The sequence below is a fragment of the Balaenoptera borealis genome (assembly GCF_965194805.1).
Source record: "Balaenoptera borealis genome assembly, chromosome: X".
Lineage (NCBI taxonomy): Eukaryota > Metazoa > Chordata > Mammalia > Artiodactyla > Balaenopteridae > Balaenoptera > Balaenoptera borealis.
This window is the reverse complement of record NC_138881.1, coordinates 71610299-71636898: the sequence shown is the minus strand read 5'-3', so window position 1 is coordinate 71636898 and position 26600 is coordinate 71610299. Positions and strand designations below refer to the sequence as shown.

General features: G+C 38.2%; 1 protein-coding gene and 1 pseudogene across 5 annotated transcripts in view; one reads left to right on the top strand and one right to left on the bottom strand.

Moving 5' to 3' along the window:
- The window catches only part of POF1B (POF1B actin binding protein), a 104719-nt gene that overhangs the window by 10510 nt on the left and 67609 nt on the right, over positions 1 to 26600 (top strand). For all 4 annotated transcript variants that reach the window (XM_082377257.1, XM_082377256.1, XM_082377259.1 and 1 more), the window contains 3 exons: positions 3389 to 3463; positions 6073 to 6153; positions 23682 to 23783. In XM_082377257.1, the coding sequence (XP_082233383.1) occupies positions 3389 to 3463; positions 6073 to 6153; positions 23682 to 23783 (258 nt within the window). The remainder of the gene's footprint in view (positions 1 to 3388; positions 3464 to 6072; positions 6154 to 23681; positions 23784 to 26600) is intronic.
- LOC309620638 (etoposide-induced protein 2.4 homolog pseudogene) lies at positions 8771 to 19612 on the bottom strand (annotated as a pseudogene). Its single transcript has one exon. The product of its transcript is annotated as an etoposide-induced protein 2.4 homolog pseudogene (transcript).

Sequence of the window (26600 nt, the reverse complement as noted above, 5' to 3'; positions counted from 1 at the left end):
GATTAAGGGCATGAGTTCTGGATTTAGTGATTAAGTAGCATCACGCTACTTGAGTTGGAATCCCAACACCTTAGTATTAGCTGTGTGATCTTCAGCTAGCTACTTAACCTATCTTTGTCTAACTTTACTCATATGTAAAATGGGGTTATAGTAGTACCTTTCTGATGGCAGTTTTTCTCAGTGTTAAATAAGATGATCTATGTAACATATTTGGCATAGAAAGCTCTTAATAGGTGTTAGTTGTCATTATCATCTTCATCAAAGGAATACAAGACTGACAAGTTTAAAGGATTTGAAATTGTCTTGTCTGTATGGAAAAATAAGCTGGGAGTGACCTCTTATATTCACAGAATGTCGGAAATAGAATGGGGCTTAAAGATCCTCCAATCCACACTTACACATACCCACATCCCGTTTCTCACATGAGGAAACAAGCTCAGGAAGATGGCATGAGTTGTTCATTATCCCAGCTGGCTGGTGGTATAGTGGTATAACTAGAAGTAGAACCTAGGTCTCTGGACTTCAAGCACAGGACTCTTTCCACTATATTATGATAGTCACCACCACCCCTTCCCCAGCCTTCAATTATTTTGTTATAAGGAACATGGGGCTATGGCATAGAGGGCATAAGTACAAAAGATGTAACTATTCATTAGATTTAATGATTTCAACATGAAGAATTTAAGGAAGCTCTATACAGATGAGTGACACTGAAAATTAAACATTGATGTAGGTTATCAAGAGAGAGATTTAGATTTCTATTCCTGAGATGCCTTTAAAACTAAGACATCCTCTTCATTCATCCATTCATTCATTCACAAACATTTTTGATCACTTCCTGTAGAATAGGCAATAGCTACTTGTGGGATGACTTGCTGCAATCCTGCCTAGAGCTAGATGCCACTGAAAGTAACTTCCATCATCAAGACAATGTTCATTTTGGACCTTTACTCACACTACTTACCTAATTCCGTAGACTTTCAGGGGAAAAGGGTTTTCTTTAGCAAGTTTTTCTGAAATTAATACACCTTATATTCAGATAGGTTTTTTTCCACCTTATGATAAGTCTAATACTGCTGCAATTTAAACTCATGCTGGTCACTGCCATATGTCTTAATCTCTTTGACCCATATTAAGCTATCTCCTTAATATTTTACTTTTTGAAGTCATTCCATTTGTCCTTCGTTTCCATAGGGTTGTATGGGAAAAGCCACATTTGCCTAGATCAATTCTAATAATGAAGGCTCAGAACAATTAAGTAAAGCATAATTTGTGGAATTAATGTACCAGCTTTCCAAATATAAGAAGATTGAATAATTTCTTCATTTTAGCACTAGACTAGTCTTTGTGCAAATACACCAATTTGCCTTTTGAATATCTGCTATCTTGGCATCTGAGTAAAGTAACTGCCTATCAATATATGCCCTAAAGATGTAAGATACATATACACACACACACATATATATATTTGTGTATGTGTGTGTATTCCTACTTGGGTTAATTTCAGCAAGTTTATAAAACTTCTCAGTGTACTCTTTCATCTTAAAAGCTACTCCACATAGCTAGTTAAGTCTCATTCTGTTTAATTTGCTGATGTCATCAGATTTGAATAGGGTAAAGGGAAAGGGAAAGAACTACTATCTATAGAACAAGGTACCAGGCAGTGTGCACTAACTGTATTCTCAAAATAACCCTAGTATTACTAGCCACAGCCTAAAAAGGCTAAAAGTTTTCATAAAAGCATCTTTCACACATGAGTAATTTTACACTTTGCTGATGGATGTGGAATTGGCATAGCCATTTGAGAAATCAATTGGGCAGTATGTGTTAAAATGAATAATGCACATATTCTGTGCCCTAGTAATTCCACTTTGTGGGATTCTAGAGAAATACTCACATTGCACAAGTATGCTCTGCAGCATAGTGGAAACCTGGAAACAATTTTAAAAAGATAGATAAGTAAACTATCAAACAAACATTATGGAACACTATAATTTAAAATAATGAATTAAGACATTAATCTATAATATGAGATATTGTTAGGCTTACATTGCAGAATAATAAAAGCAGTAAATATTATTTATACATATATGTATAAATATGGGTAAGAGATTTGAATGAAGGGAGGATGGTTAAGGGAAGATCTTTGACTTTATAAATTTTTATGTTAGAGTGTATTCATGCACTATTGCATAACTAAAAAGCACCTTTTTTGTCTTTCTGAACTTATTCCTGTTGGATCTGTGGGCCAAATCCACCTGCACTTGGTTGTATTTGTAGCCATTTTCCTAAACTGAAGAACACGTACCTGTTTGGTCTAAAGTCTTTAATTCTGTGCATTTGCCTGAGCAATTATTCTCAGCTACCAGCAGGAAATCTGGGAACCTATTCAAAGTCTGCCTAGAAACATTAAGCTTGCAGTGTTGCTGTTGATGTAACAGAGGGAGGAAGATTGAAAATGTTACAAGTTGAACCAAAAGGAAAACCACAGTGTGCAGAACATTTGGCAGTCTGAGTAAATGCACAGTCCTGTTTTAAGAACAGCATGTTACACCTACATTATAGCTATACTTCGGTATTAGTCTGTCAGTGTTTCCCTTGTAAGTCTGTGATTCCGATTTTTAATACCTCCTTGATCTGAAGAAAACACTATTTTTATCATTTTAGGAATATATCCTGGAGTTGTGTCAATTGGTTGTAAATTATAGTAATGTATGAAGAAATTGAGTAATGCTGTCAACTCTTTGCACACTGATGAAGTTATGCAATTTGCTGATCTGGGAAAAACGTAAAGAATGCCAGCATAATCGATAGAGTGACCATTTTATCTAATCATTATCAAAAATCATACTCTCATCTTTATGGATCATTCTTTAACATCAGAACCTACTCTTTGAAATTAAACTAGAAGCAGATCACACGAAGCAGAATTAAAAATCAGCTTGAAGTAATCTAAGAGCAGTAGTCTTAGTTGAGTTTTCAAAGGTAGTTTCCTATATTGGTTTCAGATTTTTTTACATTTAATGTTTTTGTTTGATAAATTTTAAATCTTGTTAATTGCAGACATACAATAACATTGGGGGATACATCAGCCGAGTTCTCAAAAAAGCAAAAAAAGGGATGCAAACTAAAAGTGCAAGAAGTATGTATTGTTATGAAAGCATTCTAGAAATTATTTTTCATTAGATTACTCGCAATGCTGACAAAGGAATTGGTAATGTGCTCTTTGGAAAGATGGACATCATCTAAGAAAGCACTAAATAACGTTCTTATTTCTGACAAATTGGGTTATTATAAAAATAAAGGAAATAATAATACCTTAACCTAAGACATTTAAATGACACTGCTCAGTAATAGTTTCTGAACCCCCTTTTGTTTCTATCAACAGGAACTTCATTCTCCAACTCTGAAAATATCTACTTGTGCCCCAAGCACTCTACATAAAACCCCAAATACTGAACAGGTAAAATAAGATATGGATTAGATTAGATTAATTTCTTTTTGTGTAAACCTTGCTTGTATGTTTAAGTGATCTTTAGGCCCTCATAAAGCTTTACACATTCACAAAAATTCAGGAACATAAAACTGGAAAGGAGAGCCTTACATATGAAAGTCAGCTCAGCCCATTATAGGAATATGAAGCAAGTGCTGTGAATTGAGGTTTTCAATTTCATTGTCTACTCAATCTGATTGTTATTGTTTGAGTGCAGTTTATTTTTTGCCAAGGATCTCCCACTGATTATGTGTATATATATATTTTTTAAAATTTATTTTTATTTATTTATGGCTGTGTTGGGTCTTCGTTTCTGTGCGAGGGCTTTCTCTAGTTGTGGCAAGCGGGGGCCACTCTTCATCGCAGTGCGCAGGCCTCTCACCATCGCAGCCTCTCCTGTTGCGGAGCACAGGCTCCAGACACGCAGGCTCAGCAATTGTGGCTCACGGGCCCAGCCACTCCGCGGCATGTGGGATCCTCCCAGACCAGGGCTCGAACCCGTGTCCCCTGCACTGGCAGGCAGACTCTCAACCACTGCGCCACCAGGGAAGCCCTGATTATGTATACTTTAAGGGTCCTTGATCTGAGCAGAAATGAAGTACCTAGATCTTGGATTGATTGTGGATGTGACTTTGTGAATGATAATACTGTACATTTATATCCAGAGAGAATAACTTACAGGGTCAGAACTAGCCCTTCTCCAAGGTGCATGATTTGAAAGACACACAAGGTCAAGTTCCCTTAACCTTTATGACCTAATAATCCCACTTTTAAGATTATTTTTGAGTGTACACATTATATCTCCAAAGGTACCTGTAATAATAATTAAATACCATATTAACAAATATGTGTTTAATGAGCTAGTCCCACATATTAAAAAGTAAATTCTGAGTAAATAAACCATATGACATTCTAAGTTTGTTAGTACACAGGAGGGGAGTATAAAGGCTGCAGGATTTGGAGGACAGGAGGGAGAAAGATACTGTTCTGAGAAAACATGCCTGCCCAGACTGAAGTGTCATGATGTGAACTTGAATAGTGAAGGGCCAAATGGACAAAAGCTGGTCTCTAGACCTGGGGTACAGTGAGGAAAAGGTGATATTATTCAGAACAAGTAAGATTATCAAAGAAAAGTTTGCCTACCATGTCCCAATTCGGCCTGGCCTAAAGCTAGATCAGTTAGAGTCATGCATTTATTCAGCGAACATTTGCTGAGTGCCAAGTATGTACCAAATATTGCACAAAGATGAATTGGAACCAATCACTACTCCCAAAGAACTCAGACTAACATGGGTCACACACCTAACAAAACATAGGACAGTGGAATAAAGGCTACAACTGAGTTAAAAGTGGAGCCCCACGGGATGGACCACCAACATAGGATTAGCTCAGAAAAGTAAGTCTACTTAAATCACAGAGCTGTTCACTACACTCAAATCCAGTCATAAAATTGCATTTACTGTTATTTTTCATAATAAAGGGCTCTAGAATTAAGTTTGCTGTAAATTTTACTTCTGACAAAAAATGTTTATTCTAGAAAATTTGGAAATACAGAAGAACATAAAGAAGAAAAAATAAAATTCACTCATGGCCCATCCCCTACCCAGAGATAGTACTCTTAGCATTTTGTTGTGTTTTCTTCCATTCAAATAAAAAAATTAAGATCATACCATATATGCAGTTTTATATCTTCATTCTCACTTAATCTTATATAATATTATGAGCTTTTTAATGTAAATTTGTATTATCAAGATCATTATTTTGATGGCTACATATTTCAGCTTATGAATGATTATTTAATCTTTCCCCTCTCCACAGGAAAATGCTCCTCCCACTGTGCCCTCATCAGCATTATTATTTTAACATTTTCCCAGTTAAAATATGGTATTCTTTTGTTATGTTTATTTGATTCTTAGTTTGTTTGAATAATTGTTGTTGTTTGTTAATCATTTGCTTTTCTTCTTTTCTGCTTTCATACCGTTTGCTCATTTTTCTATTAATGTGAAGATTTTTTTTTCTCACCGAGGTATAAAAACTCTCTTTATATTAATGATACCCATTCTTTTTCCATCAAAAATTTACAAATGACTTTGTTCTGGTGTTTTGTCTCCCTTTTAACGTTATTTATGGCCCTTGCCTGCCACCACACTGAAGATTTAAATGTTTAAGTGTATACACACACAGTTTTCTCTTTGCGTCTCCTTTCATTTTTTAAATTATAGGATGTCCTTTCCAAACAGAAGATCTGATTAATAAATATTAAGCTATATATTCTTCTAATCATGTGGGGGCATTTACAATGAAACAAATATTTTGAAACTCTCATCAAACATAGTTTGGAATGTGTGATGAATTACTATGCAATGAGTATAATAGAAGTACCTAGCATGGTGCTGAGCCCATAAACACACTCTTTCATGTATGTTTTTGAGACTGAAATTAACCAAAACATAAATTCATATGTCATCATTTATGTAAATGGTTTTTAAAATTTCACTCTGAAAATTGCTCCCTATTATTCTGGCTCCAAGGTCACTAAATAACTATGATTATATGCAACTTTTATCTTTTCTTCACAGGAACTCCATTCTCCAACAGTGAAAGTCACTACATATCCGCAGACCACTATTAGGCAATATGTAGTGCAAAATCCTGAACAGGTAAGCTATATCATGCAAACTCTTGTACCAACCTAGTAATTCCTCAGAAGTTGATAGCTTAAACAAGAAGGGTGAGTCAGCTACTAGATTCCTAAAATCAGATTGTTGGAGTTCTTCCAGTTATAAAGTTACTTTCTGATCATTAATATTAACAAAGTCATCTTTAGCTCCAGACAACCATGTGCCTCAGAGATGCAACAGTTCCAAGTAGCATGGAAATTCTTGGGTTATAAAGTCTTTCTGCTTCTATAGCACCACCCTTTGTGCACTTTGAACTAAAGAAAAAAGGGACAAAGTTCTTTCACAGGCTTCATATAAAACTATCACCTGTTGCATTGGCGGTTGGAGTCTTTAGTCTATTTAGATTTACCATTGAGATATGGGCTAGGAAGAAGAAAATGAAAAGTCAAAAGTTCAAAAGTGTCTCCATGCCTTTGTTTCCTACGGTGTATGAACTTTTGTGCCTAGAAATGAGGTCTTTTGAAAATTACATTATTATATTTTCTACAAAGATATTTAACCTTATATTATACAAACTAGGATATTATTCTCTGACTCATTTTGAGGAGAAAAGAAAAAAAAAATTTCCCACAGTAATAAGCCTTCCTCAACACACACACACACAAACACACACACACACACACACACACACGGCCTTACTTTAGCTGCTGCGACAGGAGGTTCTTCTATGGGGTTATAAGGACAAAAGTTTCACAAATAGAAACAGTGTGCCCCGAATAATAATACCACAATTCTTTGCTTTTCTCTTTATTTTATTTTTCTACTACTGCAGGAAACAATTCTCCTCTCTCTCAAAAATAAAATTGATCATTTGCTTCAGCTGTGGAAAACAAAGTGTTAAATTAGGGTAACACACTTGGTACTAGTCTAGTTGAGTGGGAAGTATATATTAATACTATTCTTCTGCTTGTATCTATCTCCCATCTTTCTTCTTTCTTTATTCATTTAAAAATTATTGTCTCATGTCTCTTTAGCTAGAGAGGCTGTTAGTTGTGCACATGTGCGTGTGTGAACCTATGAGCTTACAGGCTCTGTGTTGGAGAGGGTGACTGTTTTGGACATTTCCTGGAGTTTTCATACATCTATGTATAAATCAAGAGAGAATGTGATTATAGTAAAGCAGCTGCTTTCTCCTTTTGCAGAATCAAGTGTTTAAGCAACAAATCTGAAAAATGTGGGGGGGGGGGAAGGGAGACATGAGGAAGGCCTCGGAGATGAGACTGTACCTCTTTCTACAACTTGGCCAATCACTTTATGCTTTCCCCTTTTCCCTCTCACTCTTTTTCTTCCTTTCACAAATAAACTGGGGAATATGCATACTTGAATGCATATTACACTTGACATCCCTGGCTCTCAAAGAATTAGTTCTAGATAGCACTTTTTTTTCATGATGTGAGAAGTGTTGTGTTTGCCTAAGATATATCCATGGAGAGATTTTATATATCGAATCATTTGAATTCCAGCCTTCTTTGCAAGTGATTCTTATGTGACTTTGGATGCATTCTTATTCTTTAGTTAATGAGGAAATAGAAGAATTAATATTTATTGGATATATACTCCATGCTAGGCAATTTACATATTTTATCTCATTTAGTTCTAAAAAAGTGAGAAAACAGCAGCACAGAGAAGTTGTCATTTATTCAGTGAATTTTTTTCCCACAGGTTTAATGGGTTTAATAAGTTTACCCTTTCAGTTCCTATTTGCAGCGCCCAATATCCTTTGAAATACCAGGCAGACCCATCAGTGGCCAACAGTAAAGTTCAGATCTCCAGAGTTTAAAAGTTCAGGTTCTCTGAGCATTCTGTGCTGCAATGGCACTTGTCCAAAATTGGTACCTCCCTATAGTTGGGGGCACATTAAATGTACCAGTGAAAAAGGCTTTTTTCCCCTTCAAGGGGAAGGAAGAAAATCACTTCTCAAAACCTAGCAGATCTAGCTGTGAGGTCTTTCCTCCTGTTCCATCTCTTCAGGCTTGTTTTCCTTGTAGTGGAGCAAAAGAACAAATGTAACCTGAGTTACAAGAAACAAGACAGTGATGGCTATAAAGGGAGTGACCAGGAGTAGCAGAGCCTCCTTTACTCCCACATCCAATATGTGTACTTCACAGAAAAACAAAAATAACAAGTCCACAAAATACAACAGCTAGAATTACAAAAACCCATTCATCCAAGGGTGGTGGAAGGCAGGAAGGGGAAGTGGGAAGATAAATGGCACAGGGAGAAATTCAAATCAGTCCAGGCATGGGGGCTGGCAAATGCTAGAAAAGAGCAGAAAAACCTGTGGTCCTTTCAGACTCACCGGTGTTTAAAATCCATACTGATGTCTGGAAGATTCTGCCTTATCTGCACCGAAGACAAAAATCCCGATTCCTGAAGATGGCAGAAGAGTAGGACATGGAGATAACCTTCCACCCCACAAATACAACAGAAATACATCTACATGTGGAACAACTCCTACAGAACACCTGCTGAATGCTGGCACAAGACCTCAGACTTCCCAAAAGGCAAGAAACTCCCCACGTACCTGGGTAGGGCAAAAGAAAAAACAGAGACAAAACAATAAGGATGGGACCTGCACCTCTGGGAGGGAGATGTGAACGAGGAAAGGTTTCCACACATTAGGAAGCCCCTTTGCGGGTGGAGACTGTGGGTGGCAGAGGGGGGGAGCTTCGGAGCCACGGAGGAGAGTGCAGCAACAGGGGTGCAGAGGGCAAAGCAGAGAGATCCCTGCACAGAGGATCAGCGCCGACCAGGACTCACCAGCCCGAGAGGCTTGTCTGCTCGCCCGCCGGGGTGGGTGGGGGCTGGGAACTGAGACTTGAGCTTCGGAAGTCAGATCCCAGGGAGAGGACTGGGGTTGGCTATGTGAACACAGCCTGAAGGGGGTTAGTGCACCACAGCTAGCCAGGAGGGAGTCTGGCAAAAGTCTGGAGCTGCCAAAGAGGCAAGAGAATTTTTCTTGCCTCTTTGTTTCCTGGTGCACAAGGAGAGGGGATTAAGAGCACTGCTTAAAGGAGCTCCAGAGACAGGCACGAGCCACGGCTATCAGCGTGGATCCCAGAGATGGGCATGGGACACTAAGGCTGCTGCTGCTGCCACCAAGAAACCTGTGTGCAAGCACAGGTCACTACCCACACCTCCCCTCCCAGGAACCTGTGCAGCCTGCCACTGCCAGGGTCCCGTGATCAAGGGACAACTTCCCCGGGAGAACACACGGCACACCTCAGGCAGTTGCAATATCACGCTGGCCTCTGCCACCGCACGCTCACCCTGCATTCCCATACCCCTCCCTCCACCTGCCTGAGTGAGCCAGAGTCCCCAAATCAGCTGCTCCTTTAACCCTGTCCTGTCTGAGCGAAGAATAGATGCCCTCAGGTGACCTACATGCAGAGGCAGAGCCAAATCCAAAGCTGAACCCCAGGAGCGGTGCAAACAAAGAAGAGAAAGGGAAATCTCTCCTAGCAGCCTCAGGAGCAGCAAATTAAATCTGCACAATCAATGTGATGTACCCTGCATCTGTGGAATACCTGAATAGATAACGAATCATCACAAATTGAGGAGGTGGACTTTGGGAGCAACGATATGTATATTTTTTTCCCTTTTTCTCTTTTTGTGAGTGTTTATATATATGCTTCTGTGTGTGATGTTGTGTGTATAGCTTTGCTTTTACCATTTGTCTTAGGGTTCTCTCTGCCTGTTTTTGTTTTTCCTTTTTTTAGTATAGTTTTTAGCACTTGTTATCATTGGTGGATTTGTTTTTTGGTTTGGTTGCTCTCTTCTTTACTTTTTATTTAAAAAATTTTTTAATAATTATTTTTTATTTTAATAACTATTTTATTTTATTTATTTTATCTTTTTCTTTCTTTCTTTCTTTTTTTCTCCCTTTTATTCTGAGCCGTGTGCATAACAGGCTCTTGGTGCTCTGGCCAGTCATCAGGGCTGTGCCTCTGAGGTGGGAGAGCCAAGTTCAGGACATTGGTCCACCAGAGACCATCCAGCTCCACATAATATCAAACAGCGAATATATCCCAGAGATCTCCACCTCAACATAAACACGCAACTCCACTCAACGACCAGCAAGCTACAGTGCTGGACACCCTATGCCAAACAACTAGTAAGGCAAGAATACAACCTCACCCATTAGCAGAGAGGCTGCCTAAAAACATAATGTCACAAAGACCCCAAAACACCACCAGACGTGGACCTGCCCACCAGAAAGACAAGATCCAGCCTCATCCACCAGAACACAGGCACTAGTCCCCTCCACCAGGAAGCCTACACAACCCACTGAACCAACCTTAGCCACTTATGGCAGACACCAAAAACAACGGGAACTATGAACCTGCAGCCTGTGAAAAGAAGACCCCAAACACAGTAAGTTAAGCAAAATGAGAAGACAGAGAAACACACAGCAGATGACGAAGCAAGGCAAAACCAAACCAGACCAAACAAAAGAAGAGGAAATAGGCAGTCTACCTTAAAAAGAATTCAGAATAATGATAGTAAAGATGATCCAAAATCTTGGAAATAGAATGGAGAAAAAACAAGAAACGTGTAATAAGAACCTAGAAGAACTAAAGAGCAAACAATGATGAACAATGCAATAAATGAAATAAAAAATTCTCTAGAAGGGATCAATAGTAGAATGACGGAGGCAGAAGCAGGGATAAGTGACCTGGAAGATAAAAGAGTGGAAATAAACACTGCAGAGCAGAATAAACAAAAAAGAATGAAAAGAATTGAGTACAGTCTCAGACCTCTGGGACAACATTAAATGCACCAACATTCGAATTATAGGGTTCCCAGAAGAAGAAGATAAAAAGAAAGGGACTGAGAAAATATTTGAAGAGATTATAGTTGAAAACTTCCCTAATATGGGAAAGGAAATAGTCAGTCAAGTCCAGGAAGTACCGAGAGTCCCATGCAGGATTAATTCAAGGAGAAAGACGCCAAGACACATATTAATCAAACTATCAAAAACTAAATATAAAGAAAAAAGTATTAAAAGTAGCAAGGGAAAAACAACAAATAACATACAAGGGAATCCCTATAAGGTTAACAGCTGAACTTTCAGCAGAAACTCTGCAAGCCCGAAGGGAGTGGCAGGACATATTTAAAGTGATGAAAAGGAAAAAACTACAACCACGATTACTCTACCCAGCAAGGATTTCATTCAGATTTTCAGGAGAAATTAAAAGCTTTAAAGACAAGCAAAAGCTAAGAGAATTCAGCACCACCAGACAAGCTTTACAACAAATGCTAAAGGAACTTCTCTAGGCAGGAGACACAAGAGAAGGAAAAGATCTACAATAATAATCCCAAAACAATTAAGAAAATGGTTAGGAACATACATATCGATAATTACCTTAAATGTAAATGGATTAAATGCTCTAACCAAAAGGCATAGACTGGCTGAATGGATACAAAAACAAGACCCGTATATATGCTGTGTACAAGAGTCCCACTTCAGACCTTAGGATGCATACAGACTGAAAGTGAGGGGATAGAAAAATATTCCAAGCAAATGGAAATCAAAAGAAAGCTGGAGTAGCAATTCTCATATCAGACAAAATAGACTTTAAAACAAAGACTATTACAAGAGACAAAGAAGGACACTACATAATGATCAAGGGATCAATCCAAGAAGAAGATACAACAATTGTAAATATTTATGTACCCAACATAGGAGCACCTCAATATATAAGGCAAATACTAACAGCCATAAAAGGGGAAATCGACAGTAACACAATCATAGTAGGAGACTTTAGCACCCTAATTTCACCAATGGACAGATCATCCAAAATGAAAATAAATAAGGAAACACAAGCTTTAAATGATACATTAAACAAGATGGGCTTAATTGATATTTATAGGACATTCCATCCAAAAACAACAGAATACACATTTTTCTCAAGTGCTTATGGAACAATCTCCAGGATAGATCATATCTTGGGTCACAAATCTAGCCTTGATAAATTTAAGAAAATTGAAATCGTATCAAGTATGTTTTCTGACCACAACACTATGAGACTAGATATCAGTTACAGGAAAAAATCTGTACAAAGTACAAACACATGGAGGCTAAACAATACACTACTAAGTAACCAAGAGATCACTGAAGAAATCAAAGAGGAACTCAAAAAATACCTAGAAACAAATGAAAGTGAAAACACGACGACCCAAAACTTATGGGATGCAGCAAATGCATTTATAAGAGGGAAGATTTTAGCATTACAACCCTACCTTAAGAAACAAGAAACACCTCAAATAAACAACCTAACCTTACACCTAAAAGAATTACAGAAAGAAGAAGAAAAAAAACTCCAAATTTAGCAGAAGGAAAGAAATCATAACAGCTGGTTCTTTGAGAAGATAAACAAAATTGATAAACCATTAGCCAGACTCATCAGGAAAAAAAGGGAGAAAACTCAAATCAGTAGAATTAGAAATGAAAAAGGAGAAGTAACAACTGACATTGCAGAAATACAAAGGATCATGAGAGATTACTACAAGCAACTCTATGCCAATAAAATGGACAACCTGGAAGAAATGGACAAATTCTTAGAAAGGTATGACCCTCCATGACTGAACCAGGAAGAAATAGAAAATATGAACAGAGCAATCACAAGTTATGAAATTGAAACTGTGATGAAAAATCTTCCAATAAGCAAAAGCCCAAGACCAGATGCCTTCACAGGCGAGATCTTTCAAATATTTAGAGAAGAGTTAACAACTATCCTTCTCAAAATCTTCCAAAATATAGCAGAGGGAGGAACACTCCCAAACTCATTCTATGAGGCCACCATCACCCTGATACCAAAACCAGACAAAGATGTCACAAAGAAAGGAAACTACAGGCCAATGTCACTGAGGAATATAGATGTAAAAATCCTCAACAAAATACTAGCAAACAGAATCCAACATCACATTAAAAGGATTACACACCATGATCAAGTGGGGTTTATCCCAGCAATGCAAGGATTTTCAATATACGCCAATCAATCAATGTGATACAGCATGTTAACAAATTGAAGGAGAAAAACCATATGATCATCTCAGTAGATGCAGAGAAGGCTTTTGACAAAACTCAACACCCATTTATGATAAAAACACCTCAGAAAGTAGGCATAAAGGGAACTTTCCTCAACATAATAAAGGCCATATATATGACAAACCCATAGGCCGCATCACCCTCAATGGTGAAAAACTGAAACCATTTCCACTAAGATCAGGAACAAGACAAGGTTGCCCATTCTCACCACTATTATTCAACATAATTTTGGAAGTGTTAGCCACAGCAATCAGAGAAGAAAAAGAAATAAAAGGAATCCAAATCGGAAGAGAAGAAGTAAAGCTGTCAACAGTTTGCAGATGACATGATACTATACATAGAGAATCCTAAAGATGCTACCAGAAAACTACTAGAGCTAATCAATGAATATGGTAAAGTAGCAGGATACAAAATTAATGCACAGAAGTCTCTTGCATACCTATATACTATTGATGAAAAATCTGAAAGTGAAATTAAGAAAACACTCCCGTTTACCATTGCAACAAAAAGAATAAAATATCTAGGAATAAACCTACCTAAGGAGACAAAAGACCTGTATGCAGAAAATTATAAGACACTGATGAAAGAAATTAAAGATGATACAAATAGATGGAGAGATATACCATGTTCTTGGATTGGAAGTATCAACATTGTGAAAATGACTCTACAAAGCAATCTACAGATTTAATGCAATCCGTATGAAACTACCACTGGCATTTTTTACAGAACTAAAACAAAAATTTTCACAATTTGTATGCAAACACAAGAGACCCCAAATAGCCAAAGCAATCTTGAGAATGAAAAATGGAGCTGGAGGAATCAGGCTCCCTGACTTCCGACTATACTACAAAGCTACAGTAATCAAGACAGTATGGTACTGGCACAGAAACAGAAATATAGATGAATGGAACAGAATAGAAAGCCCAGAGATAAACCCACGCACATATGGTCACCTTACCTTTGATAAAGGAGGCAAGAATATACAATGGAGAAAAGACAGCCTCTTCAATAAGTGGTGCTGGGAAAACTGGACAGGTACATGTGAAAGTATGAAATTAGAACACTCCCTAACACCATACACAAAAATAAACTCAAAATGGATTAAAGATCTAAATGTAAGGCCAGACACTATCAAACTCTTAGAGGAAAACATAGGCAGAACACTCTGACATAAATCACAGCAAGATTCTTTTTTACCCAGCTCCTAGAGAAATGGAAATAAAAACAAAAATAAACAAATGGGACCTAATGAAACTTAAAAGCTTTTGCACAGCAAAGGAAACCACAAACAAGACGAAAAGACAACCCTCAGAATGGGAGAAAATATTTGCAAATGAAGCAACTGATAAAGCATTAATTTCCAAAATTTACAAGCGGCTCAAGCAGCTCAATATCAAAAAAACAAACAACCCAATCTAAAAATGGGCAGAAGACCTAAGTAGACATTTCTTCAAGGAAGATATACAGATTGCCAACAAACACATGAAAGAATGCTCAACATCATTAATCATTAGAGAAATGCAAATCAAAACTACAATGAGCTATCATCTCACACTGGTCAGAATGGCCATTATCAAAAAATGTAGAAACAATAAATGCTGGAGAGGGTGTGGAGAAAAGGGAACCCTCTTGCACTGTTGGTGGGAATGTAAATTGATACAGCCACTATGGAGAACTGTATGGAGGTTCCTTAAAAATCTAAAAATAGAACTACCATACGACCCAGCAATCCCACTGCTGGGCATATACCCTGAGGAAACCATAATACAGAAAGGGTCATCTACCACAGTGTTCATTGCAGCTCTATTTACAATACCCAGGACATGGAAGCACCCTAAGTGCCCTTCAAGAGATGAATGGATAAAGATATGGCCCATATATACAATGGAATATTACTCAGCCATAAAAAGCGAAAGTGAGTTATTTTTAGTTAGGTGGAAGGACCTAGAGTCTGTCATACAGAATGAAGTCAGAAAGAGAAAAACAAATACCGTATGTTAACATATATATGGAATAAAGAAAAGAAAAGAAAAATGGTCATGAAGAACCTAGGGGCAAGACAGGAATAAAGACTCAGCACTACTAGTGAATGGACTTGAGGCCACGGGCAGGGAGAATGGTAAGCTGGGACAAAGAGAGTGGCATGGACTTATATACACTACCAAATGTAAAATAGATAGCTAGTGGGAAGCAACTGCATAGCATAGGGAGATCAGCTCGGTGCTTTGTGACCTCCTAGAGGGGTGGGATAGGGAGGGTGGGAGGGAGGGAGATGCAAGAGGGAAGATATATGGGGATATATGTATACGTATAGCTGATTCACTTTGTTATAAAGCAGAAAATAACACACCACTGTAAAGCAATTATACTCCAATAAAGATGTTAAATAAAAAATTCCCGATTTCTCAGAAAGAGGGGAATATGCACAGGGCCCTTGGCAGAGTTGGTGTTGCCTTCCCTGGTGGGGGAGGTGAACAAGGAAAAGAGCTGCCATGGCGCCCCTCCAATCCCGCCCATCCCCTCTTGAAGGCAAGTGACTCAGTGGCCTGCAGCAGCTTTCAGTTTGGCAGGACATGGGTAAGGTGAGGGGAACTTTACTGCAGAAGTTGAGCTACTCAGGGCAACTGCAGGTAGACCATCTTGTGGAAGAGTCTGTTGCTTAAGAAAACCACCAAGGAGAAGAGGTGCAATTGGAAAAGGCGCTGATAATGAATAAAGGAAATAGGATAGAAAGGAGGCAGCCACTGTCAATGTAGGAGGACCGCATTGCTGTGAGGAAAGACAAGGGCAAACCAAATGCAATGTAGTAAGGCCAATTCTTTCTATGTTTTACAACTGCTGGTGAATTTCAATTCCTTTATTGAACCAACGATATTTGAAGCAGTATAGTGAGTAGAGAAGAGACATGTGCAGGAGACTAACCAGCTGACCAACAAGATGGATTGGGAAGAGACTCATAAACATCCCTTGGAGGAGAAAAAGAGCCTGCAGCAAAAGGTTGAAGAGCATGTCAGCAATTATTTTGCTGAAAGTAGCGAATGGGTGAGCTTTCCTCCCTGATACCTCGAATGCCAGATCAGCTATATCCTGAAACCCGATTGCGTTCACAACTTTACTAAGCACAAACGGGGAGCACCCAAAGAGCACTGAAATTTGACGTGAGGAAGAATTCTGGCCACAACCAAACATCCCCAGGAAGTGATGGTTCACCAATAATTTGGCCCACTGCTGACTGAAGCACAGGAATAAACACTCAATAAAACAAGAGGAGACAACCAGAATATCCCACCATTCCAAGTGCAGCACTGAAAAATTCGACTAACAACATGTGGTTCACTGTCTTGCTTCCTCTCTATACTCTGGGCTCTCCTCTGAGCCAGGACACTGCTTGCCCTTCTTCGACGCTGCTCCTCTCTCTTCTGTTGACTTCGACCTTCTAGCTTTCGACCTTCTAGCTTTGAGATGGTGCAAATTCCCCAGATGGAGTCTTTGATTCCCCTGGCAAGGTCCTGTAGAAAAGTTTTGACACTGTCCGCCATATCTTCACTGCCCAAACTATCAACTACACAAAGGAGAGAGAAATGTCCCCAAATCTTTCACCATGAAGGACCCGGCAGCTTCGCTGCCACGTCTTTGGCTCCAGGCCCACCGCAGGCCAGCTCGGCTCCTCCACGCCCCTCCGCGCCCAGCCACCCACTACCACCTATCAGTGAATTTTCACTGAAGCTCCTGCCTATTCAGTTAATTTTTATCGATTGCCCACTATGCACCAAAAATTACCCCAAGAACTGGAGATAGAGCAGTGAACAAAACAAGGTCCCAACCTTCTTGGAACTGAAGTTCTTAATTGGCCCCAAACCATTCGGTTACAAAACAGCAGAGTTGGAACTGAAATCGAACAATGCAGATATGGGAGAGGAACATTTGTGAATTAAGGACGATTGATGATGTAGGTGAATTAGGATCCAGAGACCCACCCACATACCACTCCTCTCCCCCATCCTCACCAGCTAGAGTGTAATCACAAAAGCAGAGAAATCAGAAGTATGTATGCAAGTACATAACATATTTGTAACACTGAGCCTGCCTCATTATGGTTGTGTTCAACTGCAAAGAAGCAAATAGTTTCTCAGGGAGAAGATGCAGCAGAGGGTTAAAGAAAAATGATCATTTTAACTTTAACATTTTCAGCTTCTAACTCTTTACAGTATTGAGGGATAAAACAAATTTCAATCCCCATGCTTTGTAAACAAAAATAATCTAACTGGTTTTGCAGAGCAGCTTGAAAATCCTGTCCAGATACATTTTATTTATCTAAGTATATGCCTTTTTGTTTGTTCTTTTAAATTCCCTCAGTAGAAGATTCTGGCTAAATTACAATATTTATAATAAGCTGAGGCTCCTAAATGGCAACTTTATCCTCTTTCACCTTCCAGTTTGTCTAATCTTTACTTCTCCCTGTAATTAAACTGATCTCAATCCGCTTCTCTCATGATATCCTTCTAACTCTGTTCAGCCTTTTTATTTTTGGTTGCTCCTGATCTTCCTTATTTTCCATTTATTGTCATTTTAGTCAAGGGATTTATGCATTCTGGTATATAACATGACTCAGAAATGGGGAAATATTTTTATTCCATCAGTAGATATAATCCAAATTATATTAATCATTTTCATTGATTTTCCACTTGCAGAGCTCCTACTTTGGGAAGGGCACTCTACAGCCTTCAAATTGGAAAATAAAAGGAAATAAGACATGGTTCCCAAACCAAAGGAGCTGACAGTTCCTCTCAGGAAGGGGAATAAGATATGTCCACAAACAGCTATGTAAAATATATAGTGAGGTGTATGATAGATGCCATAAGAGAAATACAGATGAAGTCTTACTGAAGTTCAGAGGCTGGGGATAACACATTTGTTTGGGAAATCAGAGAAGGATTTATTGTGGTATTTAAGGAATTATTACAATGAACATCGTTATTGGTACCATTTTACTAATGTGGAAACAAAAGCTTAAATAAGTGTGACTTGCTTAGGTCTTCTAACTAAATGTGTCACTCTCTATCTTTTCTGACTGTTATTCTGGGGGTAATTTTGACAAGTTTTGATAACCTGTATTGGATTTGGGGTTAAAAGAAGAAAAATCAAATATGACTTAAGCTTTTCAGTTTGAGATACTGGGAACATGGTAGCCCAATTAAAAGGAGTAAGAAGTAGGGGAGAGGAGAAGCTGGTTTGGGAAAGGGGGAGACTGTGAGATCTGTTTGAACCAGTAGCCTTTGAGACACATGGCAGGGAAGATGCCCAACAGGCAGTTAAAAGGTAACTTGAGGAAGGTCACATTTGTGATAGAGACATAGGAGTTATTCCTCTTAAAGTTGTCTTTGTAGCTGTGGGAATGAGTGAGATCACTGAGGGGTAATGGAAGGGGTTGAGGTTAGAACCTAAAATGCCTACTCTAAAGGAACAGAAGGAAGGAACCACTTTCACAGGTAGAGGAGCAGTCAGAGAGGGATGTGAACACAGACTAACTGAAGCAAATAGAGAAAGGGGGCAGTCAACCATCTCAAAGGGCCAAAGGGCCAAGGAGGATGAGGTTTGAAAATAGAGTTTGACCATTAAGAAAGCAATGGTGATGTTTGAGAGAGCAGTTGTAGTATACATACGGAGGCAAAATCCAGATGCAAAAAGTTAATGGGTGACTGGATCAAGAAGTGGAGGAAATAAGTGAGGATTACTATCCTAAAAAGGATATTGGTCAAAGGAGGAGAGATGGAATAGTAGCACAGAATCTTGGAGATCTGAGAGATTTATAGACAGAGGGAAGTAACTAGTAGTAAGGAAAAGTTAAGATGCAGCAGAGAAAGGGAAGAAAGGGGACATGATTCTGGAAGAGTCAAGAGTGGATAGGATTCCAGGTACAGACAGAGAAGTGACTTCCAGATAAAAGAGGAGTATGTTATTCCATAATGAGTGGAAGGAGCAGAAACTGAAGAGATTTTTGAGGTGGGGAGGAAAATGGAGGAATCTCATTGGACAGATTATATTGGTTTTCTCAGTAAGTAGAAGGTGAATGAACAAACATGAGCATGGGGCTTTCAGGAAAAAAAAAGATTTGTAACCGTAGTTATAGAGAACTTGGTGAATACAAGTATGACCATGAATGTCCGAGGGCTTCTTAAAGTTGGATAACTTGAATTCGTACTGAGCCACATCAGCAAATCTTTTTTTTTTTTTTAGCACCTTTATTTATTTATTTATTTATTTATTTAGGCTGTGTTAGGTCTTCGTTTCTGTGCGAGGGCTTCCTCTAGTTGCAGCAAGCGGGGGCCACTCTTCATTGTGGTGTGCAGGCCTCTCACTATCGTGGCCTCTCTTGTTGTGGAGCACAGGCTCAGTAGTTGTGGCTCACGGGCCTAGTTGCTCCACAGCATGTGGGATCTTCCCAGACCAGGGCTCGAACCCGTGTCTGCATTAGCAGGCAGATTCTCAACCACTGCGCCACCAGGGAAGCCCAGCAAATCTTTTTTAAAAAATTGTTCTCCAACAAGGTTTCATGGCCTGGGAACAGTAAAGTGGATGCTGGGGATTATGTACTTTGTTAGATGTGAGAACTACTCCCAGAGGTTCTAAAAGTAACAGTTAAATTATAAGATCAGCCATCTTTGAAAACACCTGTTAATTTTTAGGGTGGGTCTGGCACCAATTCCAATGTACAGGTAGAAAAATAAAATAAGCTACCAAATAGTGAAACTGTCTAGCAGCTCATTTATTAGAAATCTAAAACTCTTGATTAATTTTGCTGACCTGTTTTATGCAGAGTGATCTATTCATATTAATATTTGGTTTTACTTTCTTATAGAGTTGGGGAAAATAATAGTTCCCTAAATTTAGAAGTTTTTCTTTCAGTAGATCATTTAAAATAAGTCCAACACACAGTTTAGGGAGAATCAATACTCTTAGCACCTAAGTCCTTTTTCTTCTTAAAAAATAATAATGGTTCAGCATTTAGAGTGAATTTTAGTTCATAGAGAAGAAAATTTCATGCTTTTGTTAAATTTTTTTCCCCTATTAGAAGACGCTTACATCCGTATATGAAAGTTCATATCGACCCTTCTCATCCAATCATCTGTTCATTCACTATGGGGTATTCAAGATGGATAAAGTCCCTGCCCTCAACAAGCTTACTTTTGTGTATTTTTTTTTTATCTATTTATTTATATTTATTTATTTATTGGCTGTGTTGCGTCTTCATTGCTGTGTGCGGGCTTTCTCTAGTTGTGGTGAGCAGGGGCTACTCTCCGTTGTGGTGTGCGGGCTTCTCATTGCACTGGCTTCTCTTGTTGGGGAGCATGGGCTCTAGGAGCCCGGGCTTCAGTAGTTGCAGCACGTGGGCTCAGTAGTTGTGGCTCGCAGGCTCTAGAGCACAGGCTGAGTAGTTGTGGCGCACGGGCTTAGTTGCTCCGCGGCATGTGGGATCTTCCTGGACCAGGGCTCGAACCTGTATCCCCTGCATTGGCAGGCAGATTCTTAACCACTGAGCCACCAGGGAAGTCCACTTTTGTGTATTTTTAAACTCGATATCCTAGAAAAGTTCTAACAAGATTCTCATAAACTATTTTAAAATCAGTATTGATTTTAAATATTATATTAATGTATTATTCAAAACCAATGCCTTTTATACATTAACATGACAGATTAAAGGTACTTTAACATACATATTTTGCTTGGTATAAAGTACCCTTCATTACTATCCCTATGATAAAGGAACTGAGCCTCAGAGAAGGTAAACGACTTACCTAAGTTTCCACAGCATGTAGGTGATAGAGGCAGAACTGAATACAGGTTTTATTAACCCAGAAATTTTTTTCTATTATACCTATTTCCACTAATTTTAGTAGTCAAACCCAATAGATTTGTAGTAGTTCAAATCCAATCTACTTTGTAATTCTCACCTGTTGACCTCCCTGAAGCATTTATACCTTCACTCACCTTCCTATTGCTTCTTAAAAATTTCTCTTCTCTTGACTGTATGACATTTTTCTCTTATGATTCTCATATGTCTGAAGATTTGTAGTTCTGTCTTTGATCTTCATTTGCCTTTTCAGCAATTGCATGATTTTAACTAGAACTTCTAAGCATATGATTCTGAAATCTAGAACAATAGCCATGGAATCCCCACTTAGTTCCAGACATGTGTTTTCAACTGTGTGCTGTAAAAGAGTTCTTTTGCTAGTTATTTGCAATAAGTTAATACATGTTTAAGGGATTACTATGCACTATATACTTTGCTAAGTGTTATGAAGAATAAAAATATGAATCTGACCTAGATTCTTACCAGGAGCACAGAAAACTCCATGTGTCTCCACTTTTACTGTTTTAGTTTTTGAGTCCATTTACCATATAGTAGATTCCTCAGGTTCAAGATCTCATAGTCTTCTTTGAAAAGTGCTGTCCTTGATGATTTAGGATAATTTTCTAACTGGTCTCCTCACCTGTATTCTTTCCATTCCCCAATTAATCTTCCTGAAGTAGACTTATGTTCAAATCACAGCCCCGTTTAAAAGCATTCAAAGGCATCTCACTGCTTGCAGAACCAAGCTCCATCTGCCAAGTATGCCCCCTACATATAACTTTACACTTTTCCAACCTTGGTGTCTTGACTTTGTTTCCTTCACTTCAAATACCATTTTCTTTCACCTCCTTATATTCAAAGCCCACCTTTACCTTCTCTTAAATGCTACGTGATCCAAGTACCCTACCCAAGCACTGCCAATGGAACTCGGTTTTTCTTCTTCTGAATTCCATCCCATAAGTTATTTCTTTGTACTTTTTATTGGCCCTTGCCTCTTTCACCCTTGTATTATAGGTATTTGTGTTCATATATCATCCAGACTAGGGATTAGCGAACTTTTCCTGTAAAGGACAATATAGTAAATATTTTAGGCTTTGTTGGCCACATGGGGTCTTGGTCTTCTTTCTTTTTACTTATAGTCCTTTAGAAATATAAGGTCTTGGTCTTCCTTCTTTTTACTTACAATCCTTTAAAAATATAAATACCATTCTTAGCTTGAGAACATTACAAATATAGGCTGCTGGCTATAGTTTGAACCCTGATCAATATTCAATGCTCCTAGTAATAATCTAACTTTGATTCATGCCTTATAATACTTAGCAAAGTATATTGTGCATAGTAAGCTCTTAAACATGTGTTACATGAATGTAAACATGTGTTACATGTATTAGCAAAGAGGCTTTTTTTTACAAAAACAAACACGAAATAGTTTCTAGGGGAATTTTTAAATATATATCCATCTTTAGATTTGGTAATTCATCAGCTAGTCAAAATGAATCACTTATATGTTTGTTTTACCAAAGTATCCCAGGAACATTAAGTTAAAGCACCCTTTATCCAAACTTGAACACAAGAAGTGTATACTTTGGGTTCAAGAGTGTCTTGCCTTCTCAACAACCAGTGTTTTAGTCCAGTTGTTCTAACAGTTTTTACAATAGTAGACTACAAAAATGCTATCATATTTTGTTGGTTTTGAAATGGTCCTAAGCACATTAACTGGTAATAGATTTAGCCAATCCCCTTCTCTACTGTTCCCTTGCATTACAAAAATAAATGAATGCAATTTTTGGTTTGTAACAAAATAACCCTGACTCCCCCTATACAAGTGAAAAGTCATATGAAAACCAAAAGAAAGGAGAGGAGTATAGTACATAGTACATTTATTTTGGACTCCTGGTCTGATTCTTATTAGCCCTTCCTGGTTTCTTTCAGATCTTGGACATGTCACCACCCATTATTTCATTGGTGACAACTTCTAAGCACTTGGATAATCCTACATCAATTTATTTGATTATATGGAGATACAGTGGCTCTTAAAGCCTCTACTCTGTTCTCAGTATTCAAAACACTTTGTACTGAGAGCCTTAGCTTTGATTGTAATCACAAGTAGGAATTGTACACTTCAAGGGAACCCAAATTGAGTTCCAAGAAAAAAAATCTTTAATACAGTTCTACCTACTTTATGGCTCAGTGGTGCTGAATTATGTTTATTTTGCATTTCTCTAATAATACTTTGGCATAGAAAGTAACCTGCCAGTGAACCCAGTTTAGATGAGGTTGACCTCATGCCTGTCTACCTCAGAGGAAACTTACCTTGCCTTAGGAACAGAAAAAAAATCTTTCCCACTCTTTTCCAATTTCCCCAAAACACTGTTAGGCTTAGTAAAATGTAGTGGGAGATACAGTTTGTTCTGTTTGAGAAAATGGACTATTTTTATTACTATATCCTTATATCTCTCAGAACCTTATTGGGATGTCATTCCACTTTCCTCCTAAAGTCTGCCACTACCTCAGAGTTTATTGGAGAATGCATATTTGCTTAAGTTCAGATTCCTCTGAAAAGGTAACTTTCAAAGCAAAACACAGTCTTTAATGTCTTTATAGGAACCACTGTCGCCATTCCTAAGAGGAGGCCATTTCTTTCCAGGAAATAATGTTATTTACGAAAAAACCATAAGAAAAGTGGAGAAGCTAAATATGGATCAGGTAAGTGAAATTTGTTTTAAGGCTTATTTTATAAGTGTATACTTTTGAATTATGAATATTTTAATAGAGCTAAAATGGCCTTCAATTGTCAAGTGCCAGGCAAGCTCGCTATGTCATAACGATACCTCATTATATCTACAGCCCTTTGTATCATCCTTAACGCTTTCACTTCCATTTCCTCATTTGAAGTATTATTGTTCCCATTTTACTGAAAGGGAAACTGAAATAAATATATGTCCAGTCACGGGGAAAATTAATGGTAGAATCTGAACTTAATATAGATATCTCAATGCTTTGTATGTTTCTTTTAAACAAGGCTCACAAAAATCATAATTTAAAACATTGCAATTTTCTTAATTCATTTAATATGAAGTGAATTTTTAAATGAACACTATCTATGAACAGATCTGTAAAATACTGTGTACTATAAAAGGTCTAGAAAGCTAAAGCTTGAAGTCAGTTTTTGAAATTCCATTAAGCTTAATTGAGAGACCAAGTATAGAGTACAAAACTGCAGCAGGGTGATGGTAATTCCATGGCATCTAGAGCTCCTCTCTCCCCCTGCCCTTCCGTCCTTTAAGCAGAGTTGTTACTGTAACCAGCAGAGGTTTCACATTGATCTCCTCAGTGGGTACAAGCATTCCCAGCCCAGACAAATCCTGGGATTTATCTCTTGAACTACGACAGTGTATTAGTTTCTTAGGGCTGTGGTAACAAAGTACCACAATCTGGGTGGCTTGAAACAACAGAAATTTATTGTCTCACAGTTCTGGAGGCCAGGACTATGAAATTGCCGTGTTGAAAGGGCCATGCCCCCTCTAGAGCCTCTATAGAAGGAACTCTTCCCTGCCTATCTCCTAGTTTCTGGTGGCCTCAAGTGTTCCTCAGGTTGTAGATGCGTAATTTTAATTCTCCATTGTCACATAGCACCCTCCCTCTGTGTCTTCACATGGTCTTCCCTCTGTGCATGTTTGTCTCTGTGTCCAAATTTCCTCTTTTTATGAGGACACCAGTCATGTTTGATTAGGACCCATCCTAATGACCTCATTTTAACTTGATTACCTCTGTAAAGACGCTGTTTCCAAATAAGTTCACTTTCCGAAGTACTGGGAGTTAGGACTTCAATGAATCTTTTTTTATTTATTTATTTATTTATTTATTTATTTATTTATTTATTTATTTATTTATGGCTGTGTTGGGTCTTCGTTTCTGTGCGAGGGCTCTCTCTAGTTGCGGCAAGTGGGGGCCACTCTTCATCGCGGTGCGCGGGCCTCTCACTATCGCGGCCTCTCTTGTTGCGGAGCACAGGCTCCAGACGCGCAGGCTCAGTAGCTGTGGCTCACGGGCCTAGTTGCTCCGCGGCATGTGGGATCCTCCCAGACCAGGGCTCGAACCCGTGTCCTCTGCACTGGCAGGCAGATTCTCAACCACTGCGCCACCAGGGAAGCCCCAATGAATCTTTTTTTGGGAGGCACAATTCAACCCAAAACAGGCAGTTAAATATTATCAAATGAATTTTGACCACAAAATCATTTTTCTCATATACAACTGAAACATTAAAATATACTAAATTCTCTTTTTTTCATTTTTCTTGGCATGAGAACATGTCTTATTTTTATGAGCATTTATGGGCAGTTGTTACCCAATTCATAGGAACTAATACATTATTACTCATTTGATACCCAATAAAAATGAAAAAGAGTAAACTCTCAGAATCATAAATATCCAAATCTTTAAGATTCTAGTCTGCTTGGAAAACTGTATATAGTCTGAAGGGTTTAATATAGTACATATTAAGTGCATATTTTCCAAAAGAACTGCAGAATATTTCTGGACATTATGATACCAAACAGAAAAATTTCTCGAAATATTTTAGTTCTTCAAAAGGCACTTTCCTCAAGCTACCAGTTTATAACATCTGTCCTTTATCTAATTGGACAGCCAAAACAATGTCTGACACACTTTAAATAGGAAGGAATGTTTGAGACACATCATTTCATGCTGCTTCCAAGTTCTTGTTTCAAAGAGAATAAACAGCTTTTCTAAATCTTGGCCCTAGAAGAAAATATTGAATATCATGTACATTATTATTGCTATGCATCTGGAACAATTAAAGAAGAATTCCTTTAAGAGAACATTGCTGCTACTTACTGTTAACTAGAATATTTACTTTTACATGTCCACTTTTCTTATTAATGACTTAAATGATTTGGGAGTTTTGGAACTGCCATGGGAGGCTACCCAAGGTAGAAGGAACCATGCATACAACTGCTTTGACCTAGTTGAGTTTCCTCAGTGACAGAAATACGGTGGGATGAGCTGGATAAAGCCAGAGTCTGGATGAACCTGTTTAATGTCATATGAGACTAATCCAAATAGGACTAGCTCTTAGGAGATGGGACCCGTCCAAAAAAAGAGGTATTTATAGTAGAAGGGTGGTAAAGTGGTGTCAGTTGCAAGATAATTATCCAATTCATATAAATTGTACTCTGTGTATTTTTTTATTGAGCAAAAATGATAAGATATATGGTAAATCAGAAATGTTTGATCTTTTGTTAAAAACTCAGCTTGTGGTATGCTTCAAAAGTATGAGAAATGTATGAATATCTTGCTTTGGAACAATAATTTTAGTAGTCAGGTGTGAGGAATGGAAACTGAAAACCTGCTAAGACTTTAGGAGTACCAATGAGTGGTTCAGATGCCAAATAGGCTCAGGAAAACCACAAGACATCCCAGATGGAGAGACTATCAGCATTCTATTCAACTGATGCATTAATAAAGAAAGATGATTGAGAAATGGGTTTTGTTTTATTTATT